Source organism: Dendrobates tinctorius, unplaced genomic scaffold, assembly GCF_039654945.1.
Source record: "Dendrobates tinctorius isolate UK_male_01 unplaced genomic scaffold, ASM3965494v1 ptg000199l, whole genome shotgun sequence".
Taxonomy (NCBI): Eukaryota; Metazoa; Chordata; class Amphibia; order Anura; family Dendrobatidae; genus Dendrobates; species Dendrobates tinctorius.
This window is the reverse complement of record NW_027361866.1, coordinates 8,376,412-8,402,484: the sequence shown is the minus strand read 5'-3', so window position 1 is coordinate 8,402,484 and position 26,073 is coordinate 8,376,412. Positions and strand designations below refer to the sequence as shown.

Here is a 26,073-nt window from a genome sequence, read left to right as displayed (position 1 = left end):
CTCCGGATCTTTTCCTGGGGGACACAACGCTGTTCTGTCTGCTTCTGAACCTCGGTAGGATTGACGCTGCTTCAGCCTGACGCTTGAATTAGCTCCCCTCCGCAGTTTCACTCAGGTAGCATTTCTACCACAGAGACATATGCCCAACCCTGCAGGGGCTTTCTGTTCTAGGCAATGAGAAAAAACTTTGTCCAGCTCCACGATGTAGTGAAAAATATTCTTTATTCACTCAATAGAAATGAGGTTTAAAAGCCAGCATGAGTTACAAGGCATGCGATCGATCTACACGTTTCGAGTGGCTAAGCACTCTTAATTTCTGTTCTAGACCCACCGCTATTCACTACGCCTGCGCGCGCTGTGAAAAGAAGTGGGCATCAGGTCAGTCGTCTCCCCTCTGCCCGTCCTGCAGCCCTTCCTCCATGTCTGCCCCTCATGAGCACTCCGAGCCCCGGGTGGAGAACACCCCACCCCATGAGTGGGCGTGGCGATGTCTCAGTCGGTTTCTGATCTGACAAAAGTGTCTCAATCTCTGGTCCAGGTCTTAGAGCGGTTACCCCAGCTATCTACAGCCACCTGTGCTTCGACCGCCCCTCACGGTGAGTCGTCCTCACCTGACCGCGACCCTCAGACGGACAGGCCGGATAGGGGCTGTAGGAAGCGGGCTCTGTCTGGCTCTTCTTGCAGCTCGCAAGGTCCTTCCACTTCGCCTAGGCTGCGCTCCTCGTCTCCCTCCTCGGCAGACGACCCTAGGTCAGACGATGATTCTCAATCTGGATCTGACTCGGAGGCGGACAACATAGCCAGAACCCGGGACATGGTGGATAGCCTCATATCGGCTATATTTCAAACTCTCAAGATAAAGGAGGATAAGGCACCTCCTCAGGAATCCTCTGTTTCTTTTAAGAAAGCAAGGCCCCCTCCTCGAACCTTTCCTAATCACAAAGAGTTCGACTTTTCCTTAGCCAATCACTGGCAACATCCTGAGAAATGGTTCTCAGGCCGTAAGTACTTAGATGTACTATATCCCTTCGATGCGGATCTAGTCACAAAATGGACCAAAGCTCCCGAGGTAGATCCACCAGTTTCCCGTCTTTCCTCTAAGACGGTTCTTTCCCTTCCGGACGGAGCTTCACTTAAAGATCCAACAGACAGGCAAATAGAATCGTTGGCTAAGTCAATCTTTGAGGCATCCGGCGCCTCCCTCTGTCCGATTTTCGCCTCCGCTTGGGTGGCGAAGGTCATTTCGGCTTGGTCAAAGATTCTGCGCAGAGGCATTTCAGCGGCAGCTCCTCAGGACGAGCTGGCAGATTTAGCAGACCAAATCAATCATGCAGGTAAATACCTTCTAGCCGCTTCCTTTGACGCGGCTGGGTGCGTAGCAAGAGCTAACAGCAACATAATAGCCATTCGCCGCATTCTTTGGCTGAAGTCGTGGAGTGCGGACACCACCTCTAAAAAGTCGCTCACCAACCTGGCGTTTCACGGCTCTAGGTTCTTTGGCGCCAAGCTGGATCAAATAATCTCGGACGCCACGGGCGGTAAGAGTACCTCCCTTCCTCAGTCCCGGCCTAGAAGGTTTTTCAACAGGAAGGCTTCTCGGCCGTTTAGGTAATTTCGCCCCTTCTCTACCGCAGAAAGTTCATCCCAGCAGGATCAGTCCTCTGCGTCCAGAGACCGGAGAAAACCATCTTACAAACCTGCTCCCCACTGGAGATCTAGGGGTCAGCCCTCCAGGTCCTCAGGCCCCCGTTCCGGCAGATTTTCATCTAAGTGATGGGTCACCCCCACCTGGAAATCTTTCCAGGGTGGGAGGCAGACTTTCCTCTTTCAAGGACGCATGGCTGTTCTTTGTCAAAGTCGCTTGGGTCAGGGGAACTCGTCACAACCGAATACAAAATCGAGTTTTCTTCCCCCCCAAACAGTCGCTTTTTCCTGTCTCGACCCCCAAGACAACGGTCCCAGATTCAAGGGTTCCTTCAGGCCGTCTCCTCCCTCCTTTCCGCAGGGGTCATCGTGCCCTTTCCCTCCAACGAGCGGTTTTCAGGGTTCTACTCGAATCTCTTCGTAGTCCCGAAAAAGGACGGCTCCCTTCGTCCAATTTTGGATCTCAAATTGCTCAACCGCCACGTGAGAATCCGCCACTTCAAGATGGAATCTTTGTGCTCGGTATTAGCCTCAATGGAGCCCGGAGAGTTCCTCTGCTCTGTAGACATACAGGATGCCTACCTCCACATCCCCATTTGCTCACGACATCAGAGATTCCTCCGCTTTGCGATTCAGGGCAATCACTATCAGTTCACGGCCCTTCCCTTCGGCCTAGCCTCCGCTCCTCGTGTTTTCACGAATGTGATGGCAACAGTCATGGCCGTCCTTCGATCCAGGGGGATTCTCATCATCCCTTACCTGGACGATCTTCTGATCAAGGGCTCGTCCCGCCTAGACTGTCTTCAAAGTCTTCAGATAACCCTGGATGCCCTCAACCGCCTCGGATGGATAGTCAACAAGGAGAAGTCCATCCTTCACCCTACCCAGCGTCTGACCTTCTTGGGCATGGAATTCGACACCAATCTAGCCCGGGTGTTTCTTCCGAGGGACAAATTTTCAGCCCTTTGCATTCGGTCCTTAAAACGCTCAAGGGTCATGTCCCTTCAGTCCTGCATGAGGGTTCTGGGGAAGATGATAGCTTCCATGGAAGCGGTGCCCTTCGCACAATTTCACTCGCCTTCTCCAGCTGTTTCTCCTTTTTCTGGACCGCCCCATCCTTCTTCCGCACAGAGTCAGACAATCGCTGACATGGTGGACTTTGCCGGCGTCAGTTCTCCAGGGACGGTTCTTCCACCTCAGTGGTAGGTCATCACCAACGATGCCAGTCTCCTAGGATGGGTGCGGTTTACCATTGGAAAACGGCCCAAGGGCGCTGGAATGCCCAGGAGACTCACCTTCCCATCAACCTTCTGGAGATCAGAGCAATCTTCCTTGCTCTCCTTCGTTGGCAGCCTCTCTTCGTAGGCAAACCAGTCTGCCTTCAGTCAGACAATGCCACGGCCGTGGCATACATAAACCACCAGGGCGGTACTCACAGCAGGCAGGTGATGTCAGAAGTGGCAAAGATACTGCGTTGGGCAGAGCGTCATGTACCGGCAATCTCCGCCGTTCACATTCCAGGGGTGGAAAATTGGGCAGCCGACTTCTTAAGTCGCCAGGGTCAAGCATCAGGCGAATGGTCCCTTCATCCCACAGTCTTCAGTCAGATATGCCAGCGTTGGGGCACCCCGGACGTCGATCTAATGGCATCTTGGATGAACAACAAAGTACCTCGCTTTGTAGCCAGGTCCAGGGATCCTCTAGCCGTAGGTTGCGATGCCCTGGTAATTCTGTGGTCACAGTTCAAACTGCCTTACCTGTTTCCTCCCCTTGCCCTAATCCCAAGAGTAGTCAAAAAGATAAAGTCAAGAGGGGAGCCCGGTCATTCTGGTGGCTCCAGACTGGCCGAGACGTCCTTGGTACGCGGAGCTGGTGAACATACTCGCGGACGTCCCCTGGAGGCTTCCAGACCATCCAGATCTTCTCTCACAAGGCCCCCTTTACCACCAGAATTCTCAGTCTCTGAGTGTAATGGCATGGCCGTTGAGGCCGCAATTCTGAGAGAATCGGGGTTTTCCAGCCGGGTCGTTCAAACCATGATCAGAGCTAGGAAGCCAGCCTCCTCCCATATGTACCATAGGTACTGGAAGGCTTTTTTCCGTAGGTGCGAGGATAACGATGTTTTTCCATTGTCATTCTCCATTCCATCCATACTTGGCTTCCTCCAGTCCGGTTTGGATGCGGGCCTTTCCCTCAGTACTCTCAAAGGCCATGTGTCTGCCCTGGAAATCCTCTTCCAGAAAGATCTGGCTTCCTTGCCGCAGGTGAAGACTTTTCTCCAAGGAGTCGCCCATGTAGTTCCTCATCAATCTCCGATAGATCTGTGGGATCTCAATCTCATTTTTGGTGCTCTCCAAAAGGCGCCGTTCGAACCAATTCAGGACATTCCTCTGTCCCTTCTCTCATGGAAGGTGGCCTTTCTAATCGCCATCACATCCATCAGGAGAGTTTCTGAGCTGGCGGCCTTGTCCTGTCGTTCCCCGTACCTTGTCCTCCACCAGGATAAGGTTGTTCTCAGGCCAGTTCTTTCCTTCCAAAGTTGGTATCCCCTTTTCACATTAACAAAGATATCGTTCTTCCATCATTTTGTCCTGCGCCTGCTCATCCTCTGGAAAAGTCGCTCCATAAACTGGATGTAGTGAGAGCCTTGCGTGTCTACCTTGCCAGGACCGCTTCTTTTCACCAATCCGATTCCTTGCTTGTCCACTCTGAAGGTCGCCGGAAAGGGCTTCCGGCATCTAAATCCACAATTGCTCGCTGGATTCGATCTACCATCCTGGAAGCCTACCGACTTCAAGAAAAACGGCCCCTTCCGGGAGTAAAAGCCCACTCCACCCGGGCTGTAGGGGCTTCTTGGGCTGTGCGACACCAGGCTTCGGCCGTACAACTTTGCAGAGCCGCGACCTGGTCGTCTTTGCATACCTTTGCGAGGTTCTACAGGGTTCATACCCAGGCCTCGTCTGATGCAGCTCTTGGTAGGAAGGTTTTGCAGGCGGCGGTCGCACATCGGCCGACCTAAGCCCTTCCTTCTTTCGTTCCTTTATGGCTGTTCCCACCCTCGGGACTGCTTTGGAACATCCCATGGTAATCTGTGTCCCCCAATAAGGTGATAAAGAAAGAGGGATTTTGGGTTCTTACCGTAAAATCTTTCTTGGAGCCTTTATTGGGGGACACAGCACCCTCCCTGTTTAAGTTGTACCGTATTGGGTCTTCATGTCCCTTGTTGGATTGGTACATATGTTGATAGTTTTGGTTGCTTCTCCTACTGCTTTCTCACCAACTGAGGTACTTGGTGCCTGTCGGTGGGTGTATACTGCCGGGGAGGAGCTAATTTTTCTTGTTTTGCATAGTGTCAGCCTCCTAGCAGCAGCAGCATACACCCATGGTAACCTGTGTCCCCCAATAAAGGCTCCAAGAAAGAGATTTTACGGTAAGAACCCAAAATCTCACTTTGTTTTTCATTGATTTTAATGGTACTGTACAACACAGCAGAAACTGCTGCGGATCTGCAGGGCCAAAACCGCTGCCGATCCGCAGCGTGTGCACATACCCTTAGTAAAATCTAAATCAGAATCCACTGCATTTTTAATATTCTTGAGCGTATCCTAAAATGTATTGTTTTTGGCTAATCGTTCGGCCGCCAGCTATCTTTCCCGACTCTTCTCAATGCCGAACCCTCCTGTGTGCTTTGAGAAAGTCTTTTTCCATACAGCTTGAAACTCCAAGAACAAATGGATTGGCAGTCCAAAATTAGACACGCCAGGTCATTCTCTCCACTTACATCTGTTGGGAGACAGTCAGGATTCCCTCCCGTCCTCCTCCTCCCAATCGAGCTGTAATCACTCCCCGCCACATTGCCGGCTTGCTCTGCAGTATATGTGCAGTGTGTGTCGCAGAGCGAGCGGTCAGCTAATATGTCCGGGAGTGATTACAGCTCGTTCACTGTATAATGCACGATGACAAGAACCGCTCCCTGCGTCAGCCCCATGACTGTGAGCGAGCGACTGCAGGGAGGATATAACTTCATTTTTTCCCTGCATCTGCTGCTCCAGTAAGCCGGCTACACAGGACTTAAAGCTATTTCCCTGCAGATTAGGGCTATACCTGCATGGAAATGGTGTATTTGGGCAATGATGGGTCCCTCCATATTAGAAAACATTGAAACCTTTCCTCCTATAGATACTGTATCTGTATACATCTCTCCTATAGATACTGTATCTAGATCTACATTGAATAGGCCCCAAATCCACTCAATAATGTCTTCCATTGCATCATGCATTACATGTGTAAAGTGCTTCAGTGTGACTGCAGTCAGAAGATTGTGCAGTGGCAGCTGTGCATAAAGCCTCTATACCTGTAGTGATAATGAGGGCACCTTACTTGTAGAATTCACCATCTATTATCTGGGTAAATACACTTTGGTACATTTGTGCTGCTCTCTTGCTCCTAAATATTGACCTCGTGTTTTGGAAATGATTGAACGTTCTTTATACTGCATATAGGGTGACCTGCGGGCCGTGGAGGAACTCCTGAAGAGTGGCGCGAACCCCAATGTCAAAGACCATGCCGGATGGACACCTTTGGTAACGTTGACGTTTTTTCATTTGAACATCAGCTTATGTTAAAGGGAATCCGTCACCTAATCTGAGAGCAGCATAATATAGAGACAGAGACCCTGATTAGAGATGTTTGACTTGCTGGTCTGCTGGAATCAGAGTCTGGGCACCTACATCATGCTGCTCTCAGATGTGATGGCAAACACCTGGTAAGAGATTCCCTTCAAGATGTAGTGTCTATGATGCCCCCCCCTCCCCATTAACCCATTAAAAAAAAAAATAAAGAAAAATCTAAATCCAATGTTTGAACAGGCCTTTAGTGTCCTTCAGTATTCCTATTTCAGCTTTTCCTTTTTTTGTTTTTTACATTCTATAAAATGTGTGCTCTTTTTTGCTGACTTTTTCAAAGTCCTATAAAGAAATGTAGGAGAGGGGGGGAAAAAGCCAAAAACAATATGAACTTAATCCTGATTTGTAATTATTTCAAGCTTCAAAAAAATCCGCTTCCACTAAATGTCAGCGACGTCTGAAGGGCGTGAGGGAAGTGGCCGCTGACTTGCTGCAAGGCGCAAAGGGCAGAACTATGTCACATAAGCCCCAGGAGAGCAGATGCCGAAAGCATAAAGGGAAGGGGCACAGCAATGCATGATTCAATCCGCCCCGTAAGGCCTGGTTCATATTGTGTTACAGCAGTCCGTTCAACTCATGCGTTAGCGCAGTCTGTTTAACGCAACTCCTTATTTTTGATCGCGTTATGCAATCGTGCTAGCGCAGATGCTCCATCTAGCGGTGACGGACCCTCGAACGCTGCAGACCGCGTCCGAGGGTCCGTCACAGAATGACGGCACATCGCTAACGCATGCTGATTATGACATGCGTTAGCGATGCTCTACATTATGGCAGTTTGTGGGTGCGTTAACGCATCAGTTACATAGCATTAATGCCGCTATGTAACGGATGCGTTAAACACCGCGCCATAACGCAATATGAACCCAGCCTAAGAGCCAATTTTTTTTTTTTCCCCTGCAAATCCCAATCCCTTATGACCTTCCCTGAATTGAAAAAGAGTAACCTCAAAACATTAAAATTTGTTCCTCAATCAAAATGGTTGTTTAAGAAATCAGATGATGTACAAGATTAGGGCAGGGAAGCTCCTACTGTGGATGTTTCGCTTGTGGTGCAGCACTTTGTGTATATATGTGTGCCCTTGCTGCAAGAGCGAAACATCCACAGTACGAGTGTGTGTGTACGTACATACATACATACATACATACATAATCACATACTCCTACTGTGGATGTTTCGCTCTTAGTGCAGCAAGGAAACACATATATGCATAAAGTGCCCTTGCTGCACCACAAGCGAAACATCCAAAGTAGGAGTGTATCTATAGGTGTTTTAGTGTGTACATACATAAATGATCATGTACACTCCTACTGTGGATGTTTCGCGTGTGTGTTGTTGTTTTTTTTTACGTATGTTTTCATAATCTATCTTTTTACATTTTTTTTTTTTTTTTATAGCATGAAGCGTGTAACCACGGGCACACAGATGTGGTAGAGTTGCTGCTCCAACACAAGGCCCTAGTGAATACTACCGGATACCAGAACGACACGCCTCTTCATGACGCTGTGAAGAATGGCCACGTCGCCATCGTCCGGCTACTTCTCCAGCACGGCGCTCTACAGGACGCGGTGTACGTACTGCAGCATGTGCTGAATTCTTCAGCATGGTTGTGTAGCATTGTCACTTCTGTAGTAGGTAGGATTGATCAAGTTTGCACAGCTGGCAAGAATCCCAGGCAACTAAAGACACCATACTTATCTTATAATTAGGCTTCATTCTGTGCAATTATATCAGAAAACGTGTTTTTAAAACTGTCAAAAGACGTGAAAGCATTCATAATTGTTCCATGCTTCTACAGTACAGCCGAGCAAAAAATTGATTTAATCATTAGTTTCTTACCATAATTGTCTCTTGAAAAGAAAGCTTGTCTCTGCGGCAAGATGATGGAGCGGAGAAATACAAAACGCTTAAGTGGGTTACCTAAGAAAAGGATTATTGTTCCTTTGAAGTTTTGTGTCTTCAAATCCCAATGGTATTGCACGTATTACTTTATTTCTCCCATTTAATTGATGTAACGCAAACATAACATTGTCAGAAGCTGCTGTATATTCTCCTGGAGGTAGTAATAGTAGTGATCACATTGCAGGATAGGGAGAGTAGCACTGTGGGTTTAGTTACCATCATCGCCTGCAGTGTTTTTATCAAGAGAATGATTGATTTCCTTTGGAACACATCCCCATTATGAAGGCGATGAGCAGGCACGTAGTTCGGAGCAAAGTGTCATTTCCTGGGCATGGTCGCGGGTGAGCCCTGTAGCTGATCTGCGCTGCTGCTTAGGTATGCAGCTGGTGTGCCGGCACTTGGCTGCTGCAGACTCTGCTGCAGTGTGACACTGCGAGGAGGCAATAGTGAGCCAAGCGTTCTGCTTGGCTCTATCTCACTGCTTCTGCTTATTCTTCCTTTGTTTCCTTGCTTTATACAGTTTGCAAGGAGATTATTTGAAATTGTAATTTTTGTGATTTTTATTTTTTTTCTAAATCTGGGAATGGTAGAAGCGAATGCAAATGAAGCGACAAATCCTTCTTGTGATTCGTCTCGAGGAATTTGTAGTATTTTTCCGCGATGCACATCAATAAGATAATGTATGATGCATGAAATGTAAGCACCATATGTCAAAGAATGTGGTTTGTAAAAATTGTAATGTGGATTAAGCAATAGTAAAACCCACGGGAACAAAAAGTACAAGTAAGATATTGGTTTTTTTTGGAGGTTGCACATTTTGATATTTTGGAGCACTTGAATATTTTTTCATTTGTCTCTTGTCTCTTCATCTCCATTTTCTGCTCTATTTACATCTTTCCGATGATCAATTTCTCCTCTATTTGATATGAAGGCTCCATTCCTCAGTTATTGCAGAAAAGGTTCTATAAGGAGATATATACGGTATATATTTACTTTATTTAATATATTTAAAAAAAAATATACTGTATGTATTATATGTATACGTGTATGTGTATATATATTATATTATACTAGATGGAGGCCCGATGCTATCGTATCGGGAGGGCGGTAATGTCACGATGGGGGCAGGCTTTGCAGCGTTGAGAATCTCCCCCCCCCCCCCCCCATGTACTCACCCACCTATCCATTCTCTCTTTCCCCATGTGTTGAATTCTCCCATCTGAGCTCTCTTCTTTGACCTGTCTACCCCATGTGCTATCCCCCTTGTCTGCTGTCTCTCTCCTTCCTGTGCTGTGTTCTTCCCTCATGTGCTGTCCCGTTTGAGCGGTCTCCCCCCTGTGCTCTGTCTCTCTCACCCCTGTGTCTGACTGTGTACAAGACATACCACAGCTCCTGGGCAGGGGAGGAAGCAAAAGACAGCACTGACATTACAACAGGAGATCGCAGCGGATACATTTTGTGAGGTAAAATATTGTTTAAAAACAGTCAGTGAAATATTTTACCTCACAAAATGAATCCTCTGTGATCCCCTGCTGTAATGTCAGTATTGTCTTTTGCTTCCTCCCCTGCCCAGGAGATGTGGTATGCTCTGTACATGGTCAGACACAGACAATTATTAAAACTAACTTTCGTTCGTGGGAAAATCCCTTTAATGTGACCGGCTTCCTCTGCCTGTAGACACGTCGCGCATCTGCCGCCGGGATCAGCTGAATGATTCACTGCGCCTGCATGGAAATCGCGCAGGCACAGTGCGACGGTGTTCCGCTGGTGGTACCGCGCAAGAGGTTGGTACCAGCAGCAGTTTCCATACCCCACTTTTTCTGAAACCGTAAGACACTGCTTTAATGACACAGCAGAAATACCAGGGCTGTGAAGTTGGTAAGCCAAACTTCCAACTAATTTCCCTGACTCCACTAAAAGCTGAGATCAAAGATGAAAGGTGAAGGAGCTTGATCATGCTAATGCCAATGCAGGAAAGGGGATCGGATCAAAGAGCACCTTATCTCTGGCTGGTGAATCACAGGGAAGATGGAAAAGACGGCACATCCAAAGGTAGGTAAAAGTCAATAATTCTTTAATCTTCTATCCATTCCAAAAAAAAAAAAAAATTCATCTTGGCACAATTAAGGGTGAGTGACTCCCCAGAAACTTTTCGGTTATAAATCCCTTGTGTGTCGTTTTAATTGATACAAGATGAAAGGATTTTTGATGTTTTGCCTACCTCTGGATGTGCCATCTCTTCAGTCTTCCCTAAAAGCCGAGATCCTGAGATAAAAAAAAAAAATACTTTTATAGGATTTTTCATAACTTTCCCAAATTTTTATGAATACCTTTATAGCACTGACCTACTGTATATATTTTAGAGTTGGTCCATTTTATACCAGCTCTGACTCCACAGCCCTGGAGAATATGCACCTTCCAAAAACTCATTGTGGGCACCCAGCTCAAAGCTGCAATTTATATTGCAACTTTTATTGCATTTTTTATGGTTGTACCGTGTGCAACTTGATACCTGCGGATAAAAATCGGGCCACTTCAGAATGCAATTTGTAACACCATATCATTGACAATTGTTAGATGCAGTGTTGCAATGTAGTCTTGCAATTTTTCTGTGGCATATGTCATCCACATTGCCCTTACCTTAGTTTTGGAGTATTTTCTAGAAAAATACTTATTTTAAAAAGTCTAGGTGTATCCCTCAGGTTATATGTGCACATAGGGCTTGAGCTGTGGATGAAAACTGCCCTTGAAAAACCAATTGCTGTTTTACCAAAATTTGCACCAGTTTACATCCCAGATGTGAGACATGTCGGATTCTGAGCAGCCACTCGCTTGTCTTTCGCTCAAGTGGGGGATGGCTGCTTACCGTGACAAGTGCACAGACGAGGCTTCCGTGGGGTACCAGTCATATGCAGCTGGGCTATTAGTAGCATCCATACCCCCCAGCACCTGAGTACACCACACCAAGCACTGACACCCTCCTCACTAACATCACAAGAATGGGCCCTGTTCTGGAAAAAACAATCCCTGTTATGGACCATCTCCCCCATTTAAGGGAATGGGTTATGAAAATGAACATATCTTTTTCATGCATGGGAAAAAAATTGACACGCGGATTGTAAAAAGTTACACACAAACCAAACATGGATCCATTTGAAACAAAAAAAAAAGTTTTTTTGTATTTTTATGTGTTTACTTTTTTTTAAATCAGTTCACTGCTTTTGCTTCCCCTTTAAAATCTATGCAACCAGTAACCTTATATGATCTATCGGTGTTGACCCAAACCATGCCAAAATACCCCAAATTCTCTTAACCGTAGACCCATACATATTTTATAATTACACCTAATTCTGTCCCACCCAATCGTGGCAGGTGTTATCACAAAATAATTCTATACGAACGACATTAGTAACGCTACATAAAATACATAGCTAAAGTGACCTTTCCTGTGCAGCAGACCCAGCGCACAATTATGCGGATAGGCTGGAGTTGTCGAATCTCCACACCACTGACCTTAAATTCTTTCAGAACATCCTGATCAAATGCATTTTTTTCCTTTTTTTTTTCCCCCCAGCCATTCGCACATTTTAAGATTCTTTGACATGTCATCCATATACCTTGTTGTCGAGCTCTAGATTTGAGAAAAGTTGGCTTTTCAATTTCTCTGTTAGCGCTTTCCATAAAGCCCAGCAGAAAGCGAGTGCTTTGTGGGATGACTCATTTCTGGCCATGATTTCAAAGGAAATGGATCTGCGGTCAGTAGGACTTCAAGGTCAGTGCAAGAAAGTTGTTCCCGCCTTTTTGCAAAACACCTGAAATGACAGGATAGGTGCCACAGTTCACATGGTCCTTTATGTAAAAAGACTGTTCAGATTTAACATGTGGGTAGTGGATTGTGATTCTAATGGTAGGGTTAATAGGAGTATGTCAGCACAAAATGAATGTGCAAACAAAGCACAGACACCTGATGCATCCTTGGAGTGGCGAAACCATGTTTTGCATCTATATCCTCCTTCCTCTTCATTGATTGAAAGCTCTTACTTTAGAGGAGAAACAAAAGGGTGGAAATGTTGCACAGAGCCCCTGTGCTTTGTTTGTACAGTCATTTTGTGCTTACAGTAGTATCTCTTATTGGTTATAGAATTAATAATATTGGCAGTGACAGCCATGCAGTGACGAAGAGCAAAATCTTGACCTCTAGATCACAATCCTCCGATGTTCGAAGGATCAGGCGCGTCCAACGCTGCTACAGTTATGTAAATGTGACAGCATCAAATCTGTTCTGCAGCAGGTTTCAATTAAGCACATAATAGGATTTTGTAATGTTAGTGTTTTCGAGCGCTTGGCTTTCTTAATGACAAGGTATGTCTGTAGATTTTCACCTAAAATACAAGGAGGTGTCCTCTTCAGGCGTCAAGTCTGAAATCTCAGAGATTCCACAGTTCCGCTGCCTTCCCCTCCATTCAAAGCTTTCCCCCTGTGTAGGCAAGATAGCAAACTGCAAATGGAAAATGTGATCTGGACCATTGGACCTATTAATTGCCCCGCTGGTCTAGTTAATTTTTTTTTTCCCTTAAGTTAATCTTCTGCACAGAACTAATTTATATTTTTTATAGCAGCTTTTCTTCATGTACAGTCTCCAATTCCTGTGCCTCCCCCCTGGCCTAGGCACCGCCAGCCAAGTCATTGACAAATTAGATCTGCACATTTTGCAATTTCACAGTTGTTCATAAACACTTCAGCTGAAATGGACTGTCCTGCCTGCTTTTCATGCACAGCAGGAGCAGTATTAGCAAAAGCTGTTTCCATTCTCCACTTTTCTCTAGGGTTATGAAATTCTGGTAGGTGGGTGTCCGGATTTACTTATCGCAGACAAAATTGGAGCTTTGCATTAAGTACTTCATGTTTAAGGACCCGTGCTTCAGTTCTTTATCCAGCACATTTTCTCTCTCTGAAATTGAGAAGAAAGGTTTGTTTTATGCTGGTATAATTTTTAGGCCGACTTGGAAAAAAAATATGTATATAGAGGGGGAGGGTATGTAATGCTGTATTCTGTACCTCAGCCTGACACTCAGAGGTGGTTTACATGCAATGCGTTTTCCTCACACCACTAATGATCATTTGTTGCCTAGTAGAAAATTAACAAAAGGGTCATATTTTCATAAATCAAGACTTTCTTTAATACTCACTGGTACTTGCTACTATTAGAGACCGGTATTGGAACATCTAGAGGAGCTGTACAGCCTCACATCATTCTAAGTCCATAAGCATTAATATGGAATTGGTCCCCTCTTTGCGGCTATAACAGTTTCCACTCTCCTAGGAAGATTTTGGTATGAGTCTGTAGTAATATTTACTCATTCATCCAGAAGAACATTTGCGAGATCAGACAAGAGGGCCTGGCTCCAAACCTCAGTTCTAGTTGATCCCAAAGGTGTTCAATGAAGTAAAGGTCAGGGCTTTGTGCAGCCAGCCATGTTCTTCCACGCCATCTCCCCCCAACCATGCTTTCTTGACTGGCGCATAGTTATTTGGAAATGTAAAGAGCCTTCCCCAAACTGTTCCCAGAAAGCTGGAAGAATATGAATGTCCAAAATGATTATGTGGAAGAATTAAGTTTTCAAAGGAATGAAGACTTGAGGCCACCCCTTGATAAACGAGCTCCATCACAACCCCAGACTCCTCCACCAGATGCCGGACTGAGAAGTGTGTTCTTACTCCACAGAAAGTTTCCACAGGCAGCTGCTTTGCACCCCTCCATCTGATACTTGCTATTGTGCTTGCTGTTTGACCATGGAAACCCGTGCATTAAGCCTCTAACAGTCTTTTGTTGAAGTTAATGCCAGATGAGGTGTGTAACTTTGCAGTTGTTGAGTCAGCAGAGCATTTGGAATTTTTATGCACCATGACCCTTTTTTTTTTCTATAAACCTCTACCTGACATTTTATTGTCCGTGCCCCCCAAACATTACTAACCTACTGTATTTAAGTTACAAATAGTGCATATATCCTTCATCACATCCCACAATTAAAGACCTCAATTAAGACTCCAGACCAGACCTCAAATAAATAAATAAAAAAAAAAAAATTCATAACATTTTACACTTTTGAGTAAATACAGATTTTCTAGATCAAATCGGACCCCAGAATATGGATCCCAAAATTAACTAAACATCCTCAAGCCTCCTTCCAGCTCCACATGCTGTTTTTCAGGACCTGCACAGATCTGGTCTTGTGATGGTGTCTGAAGGTCTTTCAACAGTAATGAGAACAGAAATCTGTTTTATTGCAGTTATTGCTTTGATTCACAGCAAAAAAAAATATCAAGTGCAATAAATCTATAGCAAGTTGTTCTGGGCCCCTACTCTTTTCATATCGATATGGGACTCCCTTCCACCATATCAGTAAAGGCTCCAGGGCCTGCCTTCTGTTTTTATTTTTATCTGATTTTATTCCAAGTGGTGGAATTACGAATAAAATAAAAGCTTGAACGACAAATTATGCAATATCTAGTGTACAAGTGAAAAGGTAAAAACAGGATTTGTTCACCTGGCGGGGTTGTGACAGTCCCATCCCCTTTGTTAGCTTGTTTGAATAGGCTGCTGCAGATCCACCAAAATTGATAGAATGCAAACCTGGAGATGGTGGATGTGAATGTGCAGTACTAGAGACCCAATATACGAAGAGAGACCAAACAAAGTATGGATGTGCTTTTTATTTGTCAATGCATTTTGAGATGTTCATACATCTTCATTAGGACAAACCACGATGATGGAACTGATGAAGTGGAATGAAAACCTCGAAACGCATTGACAAATAAAAACTGCATCCATACTTTTTTTTTTTTTGATCTTTCATCGTATATTGGATCTCTAGCAGCGCAGATTTACATCTACTATCTCCAAGTTCGCAAGTGGTGGAATTGGATCAAATGTCTTCTCTTTAAAGTATAAAAGTCTGTAGACTCTCGGGAGTATCATGGGCATATAGACCAATACACTTTCATAGCCTGTAGAGTAACAAGCTCGTGCCATCAATGCGATCATACTGATGATGTGATTACGCTGAGATACATTTGTCACCAAGCTTAGATTGTACCTGAGAAAGTATCTGGCTTCATGAAGGGCCAAATACCTGCCCCTTTGATGCATGCCGGAACAGAGCAGCGTGACAGTATTTAATGGGCTGGAACTCCCAGGATGCCGAACCGAGGCTGAACCAATTATCTGTTAATCTGGAGCATTTGTAATGTGCCAGTTCCCAGCATATTATTAATTCAAGAGAACCAGGGGCTTCTATTAGTGCAAAATTAATAAGGGCATCCCAGAAAAGAGCTGATCCAAAAGTTCTGTTCCACCAAAGTGCCTGCTTGCTGGCTTCAATATATTTGTCAGGAGGGGAGAGAGTGCTCCTAACGCTAGATTTAGATTCTATTTTTGGCCATTCACTCCCTATATTGTGTAAACTTTATTTAAGGAACCATATAGTTTGCTGAGCTCCTTAAAGGGTCTGTAAATAGCAGCATGTTCACATATACATGCTATTTACCTTTTGGACTCTTAAAAGAAAGTCCAAAGTTGGGAAAGCAAAATTTTTACATTGAGTGTTCTGCTGTAGAATTGGAACTCTAGCCGGCCTCTCGTAGAGAAGGGTTTCCTCCGGAGGTCTGCTTCCTGTTGGATCTTCAGCAAACAGAAGACATTGGTGTTGGGAGAGAGACGTTGACTTCTGCTTTATTCAGCAGCTTGTCCGCCTGCGGTCCATCTGTCTTGCCTGCAATTCCAAGGCCCATGTTTTTGTGTGCGTGTTGAGAGTCCAATCTACAGAAAAACAAGACACGGGAAATAAAACTTGATTCTCGCTAATGTACCTAGTTAAGAATCCAGTCACATATTGTATTTACTTAAAACCCATCTGTGCTTGTTTTACCAGTAATATATTCGGTCTGCGGCCCGTGGACTATGCGGAAACAGCGGAGATAAAGACGGCTTTGCTGCAAACACAGACAAAACAGCAACTACGTAGTCCGAGCCCCACGGTAAGTACAGAAATCATGCTCATCGCACAGAACTGACGCAATACGCGTTCTGCGGTTCTCTAACGTTTGGGCTCAGACATTTTTCATTAACAAACAAATGATTTTTAGAAGAATAGCAGTTTGCTTTGTGAAACGTTTGCCTGTAAAAATTGGTTTTCTATCCAAAAAAGTAATGCTCGCTTTGGATATGAATCTCTACCTCATCGAAGAGGATCTTACTTCAAGGACTCCAGCTGATGATCTTAAGGCCCTTTGTAACTTGTACATTTTATACTATAGGCACGATATATCAAGACCGGTGTTGTTCACGCCAGTCTTGATCAGGAAATGGGCTGGAGTCAGACACTGCTGATTCATGAAGAGTCCTTTGCCAGACGAGTGGCTTGCACCTCCTTGAGTAAGATTGGTACCATAGTGAACGTCGCCGCTTGTCTTGAATTTGAACCTCGTGCCTCCCCAGCGCCCACCACTTTGTCTGAGCTGTGCGTAAATCGTGTGACCATGCCAGAAGTTGCACAAAAAATGATGTGATTTTTCAAACCTTTTAACTTCAAAACACCAGCCTAAAAACTAATTATTATTGATGCATGCCAATATGCCAATGAGTATGTGTTCTGTCCATAAATATAGACCACCAGAATTCTGGTGCAACTCAGAGTTGTGGCAAAATTTTGCGACTTTCTGTGTTGGTTTTTTTTTCCATGCCAGTTTATCATGACTCCGACAAAATGGGCAGAGCTGGGATGGGGTGGTGGGGGGGGGGGGACGCCACAGCGTATCCAATTCATGGCAAGCTGTGGCATTCTTTATGCCAAAAATCTCACTGAAGAACCTGACTGGAGGAAGATATTTGGCATAGAGCACTGAAGCGCACGCCACTTGTCGACTATCCACATTTATGAATCTGAATAAAGATCCAAGGAGGAACATTTCTCCTTGTCGAGATTATGCCAAGCCTGGCATGTCAGAGTGAGGAGACTTGTATGCCGTGCATGCTTTTCTGGGAAATTATTTATACAAATTTCCTCTTCAGAAAGGAAGAGGGCTTGAACTCTAGAAGTATCCCTAAAAGTCAATATCAACCCTTCAACGAGCCTTGCCTTATGACAGGATAAAAGCCAAACAATCTGTTCGCAGTCACTGTGCTTCAGGCTGTTGACCTAATTAGTTCAAAGTATGAGATCTGATTTGGCTATTGAAAGGATTACAACTGGGATCTAAGGGGTAATGTTTTTCCTTGTGGAGAGTGACAAGCCAGGCCAGTCATGTCAGAGTGAAGAGACTTATAGGCCATGCATGCCATGCTCCTGTAGGAAATTAATCTATCTCTCTCTCTCCTCTCTCTCCTCTCTCTCTCCTCTCTCTCTCCTCTCTCTCTCCTCTCTCTCTCCTCTCTCTCTCTCCTCTCCTCTCTCTCTCCTCTCTCTCTCCTCTCTCTCTCCTCTCTCTCTCCTCTCTCCTCTCCTCTCTCCTCTCCTCTCTCCTCTCTCCTCTCTCCTCTCCTCTCTCCTCTCCTCTCTCCTCTCCTCTCTCCTCTCCTCTCTCCTCTCCTCTCTCCTCTCCTCTCTCCTCTCCTCTCTCCTCTCCTCTCTCCTCTCCTCTCTCCTCTCCTCTCTCCTCTCCTCTCTCCTCTCCTCTCTCCTCTCCTCTCTCCTCTCCTCTCTCCTCTCCTCTCTCCTCTCCTCTCTCCTCTCCTCTCTCCTCTCCTCTCTCCTCTCCTCTCTCCTCTCCTCTCTCCTCTCCTTCTCTCCTCTCCTTCTCTCCTCTCCTTCTCTCCTCTCCTTCTCTCCTCTCCTTCTCTCCTCTCTCTCTCTCCTCTCTCTCTCTCCTCTCTCTCTCTCCTCTCTCTCTCTCCTCTCTCTCTCTCCTCTCTCTCTCTCCTCTCTCTTTCTCTCCTCTCTCTCTCTCTCCTCTCTCTCTCTCTCCTCTCTCTCTCTCTCCTCTCTCTTTCTCTCCTCTCTCTCTCTCTCCTCTCTCTTTCTCTCCTCTCTCTCTCTCTCCCTCTCCTCTCTCTCTCTCTCCTCTCTCTCTCTCTCCTCTCTCTCTCCTCTCTCTCTCTCTCCTCTCTCTCTCTCTCCTCTCTCTCTCTCTCCTCTCTCTCTCTCTCCTCTCTCTTTCTCTCCTCTCTCTCTCTCTCCCTCTCCTCTCTCTCTCTCCTCTCTCTCTCTCTCCTCTCTCTCCCTCTCCTCTCTCTCTCTCCTCTCTCTCTCTCTCCTCTCTCTCTCTCTCCTCTCTCTCTCTCTCCTCTCTCTCTCTCTCCTCTCTCTCTCTCTCCTCTCTCTCCTCTCTCCTCCTCTCTCTCTCTCTCTCTCTCTCCTCCTCTCTCTCTCTCTCTCTGTCACTCACTCACACATGTATATATGATCATTTATGAAATGGGTGACTCGTGTGATATACAAGGCCCAATTACTTGGGAATGGCCCCCATAAAATAATAAAGCTTATACTCACCTCTGCGCCATTACTGCAGTCGCAGTCCCAGGGCTCTTGTGTGATTGGGCACCGGCATCACAACAATCAGCTCTTGCGTCACTGTCTCCGCCTTCAGACAAATCGAACATGAAGAGGAAGTCCAGGCTGCAGCTGATCCCCGATTTCCTCTACGTGCTCAATTCGACAGGAGGCGAGGACAATGATGCCAGGGCGCTGGGGTCACGTGTCACAAAAACCATGGATGCCGAGAGCAAGTGCCGACACTGTGGGAATGTTGCCAGCACAGGAGTAGGAGTATAGGTGTTATTTTATCAGGGCCAAGCGAGGGATATGACAAGAAGTTATCCAAGTAGTTGACAACTTCTTTTAAACATGTCGGCCATACTTATGGACCCCGTCTTTCCTCCTCAATGGCATATGTTACATAGTTTGTGAATTTCAATATGTATAATCATTTGTTCTAAAATGTGACACCCCTCACCCCCCCTCCTTAAAGGGTTCTTGTTCCCTCTTGAGAACATGTACACTCTCAGCTGAATTGAGCATGCATGTGTGTCGTAGATGGGTAATAGCTATGGCCGGGTATAAACCTAAAACACAAATGTTTTCAGTGTAATATCTATCAATCATCCATGGTCGAATAACAATGTGACGGTAATGGTGGATTTACCTGTTCTTTATTTCACAGCAAAAGTCAGTCCAGTGCAGAGAAGGATCTGTGGTCATCTTGGGATGCGGTTTGACTGCATCTCAGAAAGCTGATCTTAACAAACTTGTGCCATTATTAAAGGCAGAAGTGTGTGTCACCTACAGCGGCTCAGGTAGGACTGAATCTGTGTCCTACTAGCAGAAGGTTGTCATTTTGCCCAGTACTGAGCATGGTGGATACTGTCATGCGTCTGTTTTCCAGCAATCGTTATAGTTTGCTTGTTTTCTTGATTTTAGTTACACACGTTATCGTTGGTGATGATCCTATGCTGCGTACCATGAAGTGCATGATGGGGATATTATCTGGATGCTGGATCCTGCGGTGCGCTTGTAAGTGTTAAGCAGCGAATATTTTATTCCCTGCATTCATAGACCTGCAATTACACACAGTGACACAGCAGGACACCTGATCGATTAGTATAGCCTGCCGTCCTAGGGATCATAGTAGGCAGCCAGTGTTCTGGGTTTGTAATTGACGTGCTGACATGAGCAAAAATAAAAATTACCTGCTGTCTTGCCCCTTCTTACCCATACAAGTCAAATCATTGATTTTGTGAATACTTTTCCACTTTTTTCACTCATCATAGTCATTATCACTGATCTAGTGTATTTCTTTGTGTAGAGAAAGATTAAAAGGAGTCATGTCATGAAGTCAGACCCATCTCTAAAGATATCTGTCTCTGCAACCCTCATGGAGCAGCCAATGTGCCAGAAAAGCTACAGGAAAACATACATGGCAACTGTTCAAATGAATGGCCGACTGTGTGGTAGAGATGGGCCAGATCCACCATTGTGTTGCTTTAGGTGCTATCCCAGTCCTAGTTTCCTCTTCTCCTTCCTTCCCACCTCCTCTGGGTTTGGCTGGCGACCCCTTTTAAGGAGGAGGAACGGGGGGGTCAAGGCGCTTTCTTGCCATTCGGAAGGTATAAGACAGTACTAAGAGGGTACACAAAAGGTTTGTTTTGCTTTTAATTCAACTTTTTAATTTTTTTTTTTAACTCTAAGAAAGGATAATATATACCGTGTATGTATGTATATATGTAATATATATACATATAATATATATATATTATATTTATTTTAAAGAAATCTAACTTCCATGATGAAGGTCAAGACTTTTCTCATGTAGTGGCGCACATGAGGCCACCTTACTGTTCACCCCTGAGCCTTTGGGATCTCAATCTTGTTTTGGAGGCGCTTCAGTCCCCACCCTTTTGGAGACCTCTCGCCATTTGGTCTTTCTTGTAAAATGGCTTTTCTTATAGTAATTGCCTCTCCATCAGGGTGATTTCAGAGTTGGCTGTCCTGTCCTTGCCTCATCCTGCACCTGGAAAAGGTAGTGTTACAGCTAGCTCTACTCTTTTCTTCCTCAGGTGATCTTGACTTTCCACCTTAACGATAACATTGTCTTACCCTCCTTCTGCAGTTCGCCTCTCTTCCTACTGAGAGCTTTGGTACAAGCTGGCCATTGTTGGATCCATTGATCACTGGATTCAGCCATTATTGAAGCAGATGGGGAGAAGGCCAGATTCGTGGTTAGGGCACAGTCTACGCGGGCTGTGGGGGGCCTATTGTCTGTCACCAGGCATCTGTTTTGCAACTCTGTAAGGCAGTTACTTGGTCATCAGTTCATACCTTTTCTAGGCTTTCCACGCACTCAGACGTAAGTCTTGGCAGGAAGGTACTGCTGCCTTAGCGAGAGTGAATACTTCTTTAGTAGCAGTATAATATTTATCGGCACCCCAGAGACGGCTTTAGGACGTTCCATGGTTTCTGTGTCCCCCAATGAAGCGATTGAGAAAGTTAAGATATTTGGTACTAACCGTAAAATCTTTCTTGTTGCCTTCATTGTCTGACACAATTCCTTTTTATGTCTGACTACTTCTGCAATTTTTTAGTGCAAAAATTAAACCAACACATCTGACATATATGTAAAATCAATCTCATCAAGCTGAGTTATATTTGCCACAATTTGAGATTTTTTTAAAATGTCACATGTGATGAATTGGTCTTTTTTTTTTTTTTTTACATAAAAAATTTGCTTTTCCAGATATTATAGACTAAGGAATGAAAAACATAAAGTAAAAAAAGAAATTATTTTGATGAATTTGTCACAAATCAAAAAGTCCCTCATTGAAAAGTATTCATGTCAAAATGACAGGCAAAAACGGCAATGACGCCCAATACATAAAAGTGCAGGTTGTGATCCACACAGGTGACAGCAGTGGCCAAACATTTCACAGGACTGCTGCTTTACATCGTTCTCACTGTCACCAAACATATCATCATGCCACTTGGTTTATAGGAATCCAGAAGTTTAATACCAAACCTTTTGCAGATTGTCATCCTACTATCGCGGCTTGTCGATATTTGCCCTCATTCTTGTTTTTCTGGAGGACTATACATTCATGCCTCCTGAGATGGTGCTTACACTATAACAGCATGGTATTTGTCTATCCAGTAACACATAGCTAAATGTTCACGTGCCGTTAGCTTCTCAAATGAGCACTCTGACTGTGGGTATCTCAATTATTTCAGGATAGACTGCGAAGTTTTAATGACTTTGGAGACTCCATACCTCTAAATTGAGCCCAATAGAGAACCATTAACTACCGGTATATTTATGCAAAATGTTTAAAGCCTTTTCTCCGGCAAATTAGCTGGGTTTAATGCAGTGTTTTAATCACTTGTGGGTTTTCAGTGTATAATCCCAGTCCTGTTCAAAGGGTGAATTTAGTTATGACCTGGTGCAGATGGTGCATACGTGCACACGTGTGGCGTTCCTCATTGTCGGGCATGTGCTTATGTTCTAGGTTCACATTTCAGGGTGAATGCAAATAAAGAAATCTCAATTATGCTGAGTTCTGTGTTTTTCCCTTGACAGTCCGTACCTGTAGCAAAATAGCATGTGTTATCCGTAACGGCCTATTACATAATTCATGTACCGTGCCTCTGCGTGTTTTTCAGGGGTGAAGACCTGCCTCAAGACAAGAAGACGAGAGCCAGAAGAACTTTATGAAGTGGACGGTGGACCTCACAAAGCTCGGCTTAATAGAGAACAGCTGGTAATTTATTAGGTGTATCCACATTTTTATATGGGTCTTTTAGAAGAGTCCATAATTGGCGCACAACTACGTAGGAACACTTATTCCTTGTAATCTGCTGGCGTAAACATGCAAAACTCTTATTTGATTTTTATACATGCATTTAAATCATGGTTATCCACAACATATCGACCTGTGTAAGCAGGAGTTGATCTGCAATAACATTGTATATGGGGACAGATGTATTAGAGACCGCTCTACTCCCCATCATTGCTCCTTGTGCGGTGTAAAACCATTGAATGTTCAAGTTGACTCTTGATTATAGTCATTTGTGATTCATTACTGGCCTGAAATCAGCCAGTGGAAATGGGCTATTAATTAAGAAAAGGTATTCTTCCTGGTTACTGTCTCATTATTTCCGTTCAGTGGATTAGTTTTATTAATATTCGTCTTCTGCTTTTCTCGTCTGCTTTTTTTTTTTCTCGTCTTCTGCTTTTTTCTCGTCTTCTGTAGTTTTTTTTTTTTTTCTCTGCACCATAATCCGTCAGGAGTAGGATATGAAACCCTCATCTACCATGAGTATCTAAGAAAGTAGCCCTTCTTCCATCTTTTCCCCTATGTAATTGGGTTTGTTTTCTCTCTTAGCTGCCAAGTCTGCTGGATGGATGTCATTTTTACTTCCTTGGATGTTTCAAAGAACACAGAAAGGAGGACTTGATCGAACTTGTTAAAGCTGCTGGTGGCCAAATCTTAATCCGCCAACCAAAGCCAGATAGTGATGTAACACAAACCATTAACACAGTGGCGTACCATGCAGACGCCGATTCTGACCAGAGGTTTTGTACGCAATATGTCATCTATGATAAAGCCTCCAAATTCATTCCACGCAGGGTACGCCAAGGTAAGGTTTGGTTTGCCCCCTCAAATTGGCTAATCGAATGTATCACCAGCTTTCAGCTGCTATCAGTGCCTCAAACCTAGCGTTGCCTCAGGTATGCAAGATATTAGATTTTGGCAGATTTCTTTAGGCCTTCTGCCCTATGCTTTAGTATAAAAAACACTATTGTTAGCTGCTTTATTATAATTTTGTGAACATTCAAAATAAATCATAACCCAGCTGTAATAATGTGCTATCTGCCAAACATTTAATTCTCAACTAATTCTTCTCAAAATTAGATCCTTATGTCGCATTTGCTTGGATCATGATACACAGACTGCCCGCGGGCCTCCTGGCCTGAACTTGACAGCCTCCTCTAGATCTTTGAGGCTGTCAAGTTTGGGTCAGGAGACCTGTGGACAGTCCATGCATCACGGATGTGTGATTGTAGTATCACTCAGGGGTTTAAGAAACCCGAATGGTGTGACTAACTTCTCGTGATGTCACCACAAGGCTGACTGCAGCCGAAGGTGCAAGATATTACTTGATCAATTCTTCTTGATCAATTACTCTCTTTAAATCTATTATCCATATCTAGAATGATTTGTAATACACAGCTGCAATAGACTGTTTCTTAACATTTTTCACATTTTTCTTTACTGGTTTTGTTTGTTTGTTTGTTTTTTTTGTTGTTTTTTACATATCTGCCATTTCTCACCTATTAATTTTTTGCCAGCAAATAAAAAAAGATGAATCTGTTTTCCTGATCTTTTATTACAAAGGCATATAAACCATGAGTATTAGAGTTCTCTCAGAGTTTGGGCTCGATTCATCAAATAACAAATCTAGCAGAAGACGAGATAAAAAGAAACAAAGGGTCAGCAACCGTGATCAGTGTCCGAATTCCCAAAACTCACATGGTCAGGAATATAGCAGCAAGGTGAGAAAAGTAAAACTTGACTTATACTTCTAGATTAAAAGTTGCGTAGAAAGCCACAGTGGGGAACAAGTCGCTTAAAAGGGATGCACACCTTCATTTTACTTGGGTATTGTAAAATGAATAGACATCCACAGTGGTGAATAAGTCATTAATAGAGAAGATGCCACACTATTCTGACAACTAGCAGGGTGCGCAATGGACACTTGGTGCCACGGTCCTGTTAAGGTCGGCGTGCAGCCACCACTGAGCAAGGACTCGCCCACACTCCAGAGGGGCCCGGGGTCAGACACGGCCAGATAGTTCAGGCAAACAGGACCTGGAGAAGCTAAAGTCAGTGAGCAGTGAAGGACCTATGGTCATGTGACCACAAGGGGGCGGGGCTTAGCGTCCTGCTGTCAGAGATAGGCAGAACACTAATACAGGAATTCTCAAAGTCAGACAAACCGGGTCATACACAGAGATAACAGTAAAGTACCAGGGATGAGACAGAACGGAGAGTCGGGGCCAGGCAGTGGTCAAAACCAAACAGACATAGAAGGTACCAAACAGAATCCAACAAGCAGTATCCAGAGAACAGACCGAGTCGTACACAGAGTATCAGATAAACAAGAACACAGCACAAACACACTCAGGGGTCACCACACTATGCCAAGGGCGAAAGTATAACTGACGGGGATGGGAGCGTCCTGAGACTATAAGAAGCTATCCCAGAACCAGGGAGAGGCCACAATCATAAGCCCCAGGTGTGCAGGTAAGCCTGCACTGGGATCACAACCTTTAACCCCAAAAATGCCAGTCATCAGCACTGGTTCCAGACATTAACCCCACAGGTGCGAGTCAAACCCGCACTGAGATCATGACACTTGGCCTTTACTTCATCATATGCATGCACATGTCCTCCCCTGAAGACCCACAAGGAGAAACACGTCTGGAGACACGCAGGGCTATATAGGGCAAGTCCAGCTTGGGGAAAGCTGTGGCCTGCCGTTGTAAGGGGGTTTCTAGGGCTATTGTATTGACCCAGAGGGCCTATCGGGCTCAATGTTCCTGCTTTTACCCATTTGCAGACCTGATGAGGATGGTGTCTTTGGATGTACTACATGAGTTATCTCGCACTTCACCCTAGGGATGACACATATTAGGCGAGAGAAGCCCTTTTTTTTTTTTTTTCTCACATTTGACACTGGTCACAAACAGAGCATTTAGCATTTGGAGACAAATATCATTATAACACTGATATTTTGAGACACTGGCGGAGTTTAAATCCACAGGTCTATCTTCTCTATTAATGACTTATCCTTCACTGTGGCTGGCTATTCATTTTACAATACCTATGTGAAACTAAGGTGTGTATCCCCTTTTTAGCAACTTGTCCACCACTGTGGCTGGCTATTCATTTTACAATACCTATGTGAAACTAAGGCGTGTATCCCCTTTTTAGCAACTTGTGCACCACTGTGGCTGTCTATTCATTTATAATGACTATGTGTAATGAAGGTGTCAGACCATCCAGATTCATGAAGAGGTACACAAATCTGGTGTGTTTGATGAGTTGCGCGCACTTCCGTCTGCTCCCTTAGAAATCTTACTCCAGTCAGGTACTGGAGTGAGATTTATGGCATAGGGAATGCCACATCTGGTCATGAATTAGATGAACTGCGACATCAACCCTCTGTCCTGCCCCATCTTCACCTTTTTCCTAGCAGAAACTGGAAAAAGATGCCCAGTCACAAAATTCCGAGAAAGGAGTGCTGGTTAAGAAATCTCGAAATTCAAATGTATAGGAATAGACTGCAGTTTATTCTTA

At 44.7% G+C, this 26,073-nt stretch overlaps 1 protein-coding gene across 3 annotated transcripts in view; it reads left to right on the top strand.

Annotated features, from left to right (window-relative positions):
• The window catches only part of BARD1 (BRCA1 associated RING domain 1), a 74,688-nt gene extending 50,603 nt beyond the window's left edge, over positions 1-24,085 (top strand). For all 3 annotated transcript variants that reach the window (XM_073553221.1, XM_073553223.1, XM_073553222.1), the window contains exons 5-11: positions 6,147-6,227; positions 7,724-7,896; positions 16,160-16,265; positions 19,386-19,518; positions 19,643-19,735; positions 22,373-22,470; positions 23,095-24,085. In XM_073553221.1, coding sequence (XP_073409322.1) covers positions 6,147-6,227; positions 7,724-7,896; positions 16,160-16,265; positions 19,386-19,518; positions 19,643-19,735; positions 22,373-22,470; positions 23,095-23,430 — 1,020 coding nt within the window. In that variant the 3' untranslated portion in view covers positions 23,431-24,085. The remainder of the gene's footprint in view (positions 1-6,146; positions 6,228-7,723; positions 7,897-16,159; positions 16,266-19,385; positions 19,519-19,642; positions 19,736-22,372; positions 22,471-23,094) is intronic.
• Positions 24,086-26,073: the final 1,988 nt, after the last annotated feature.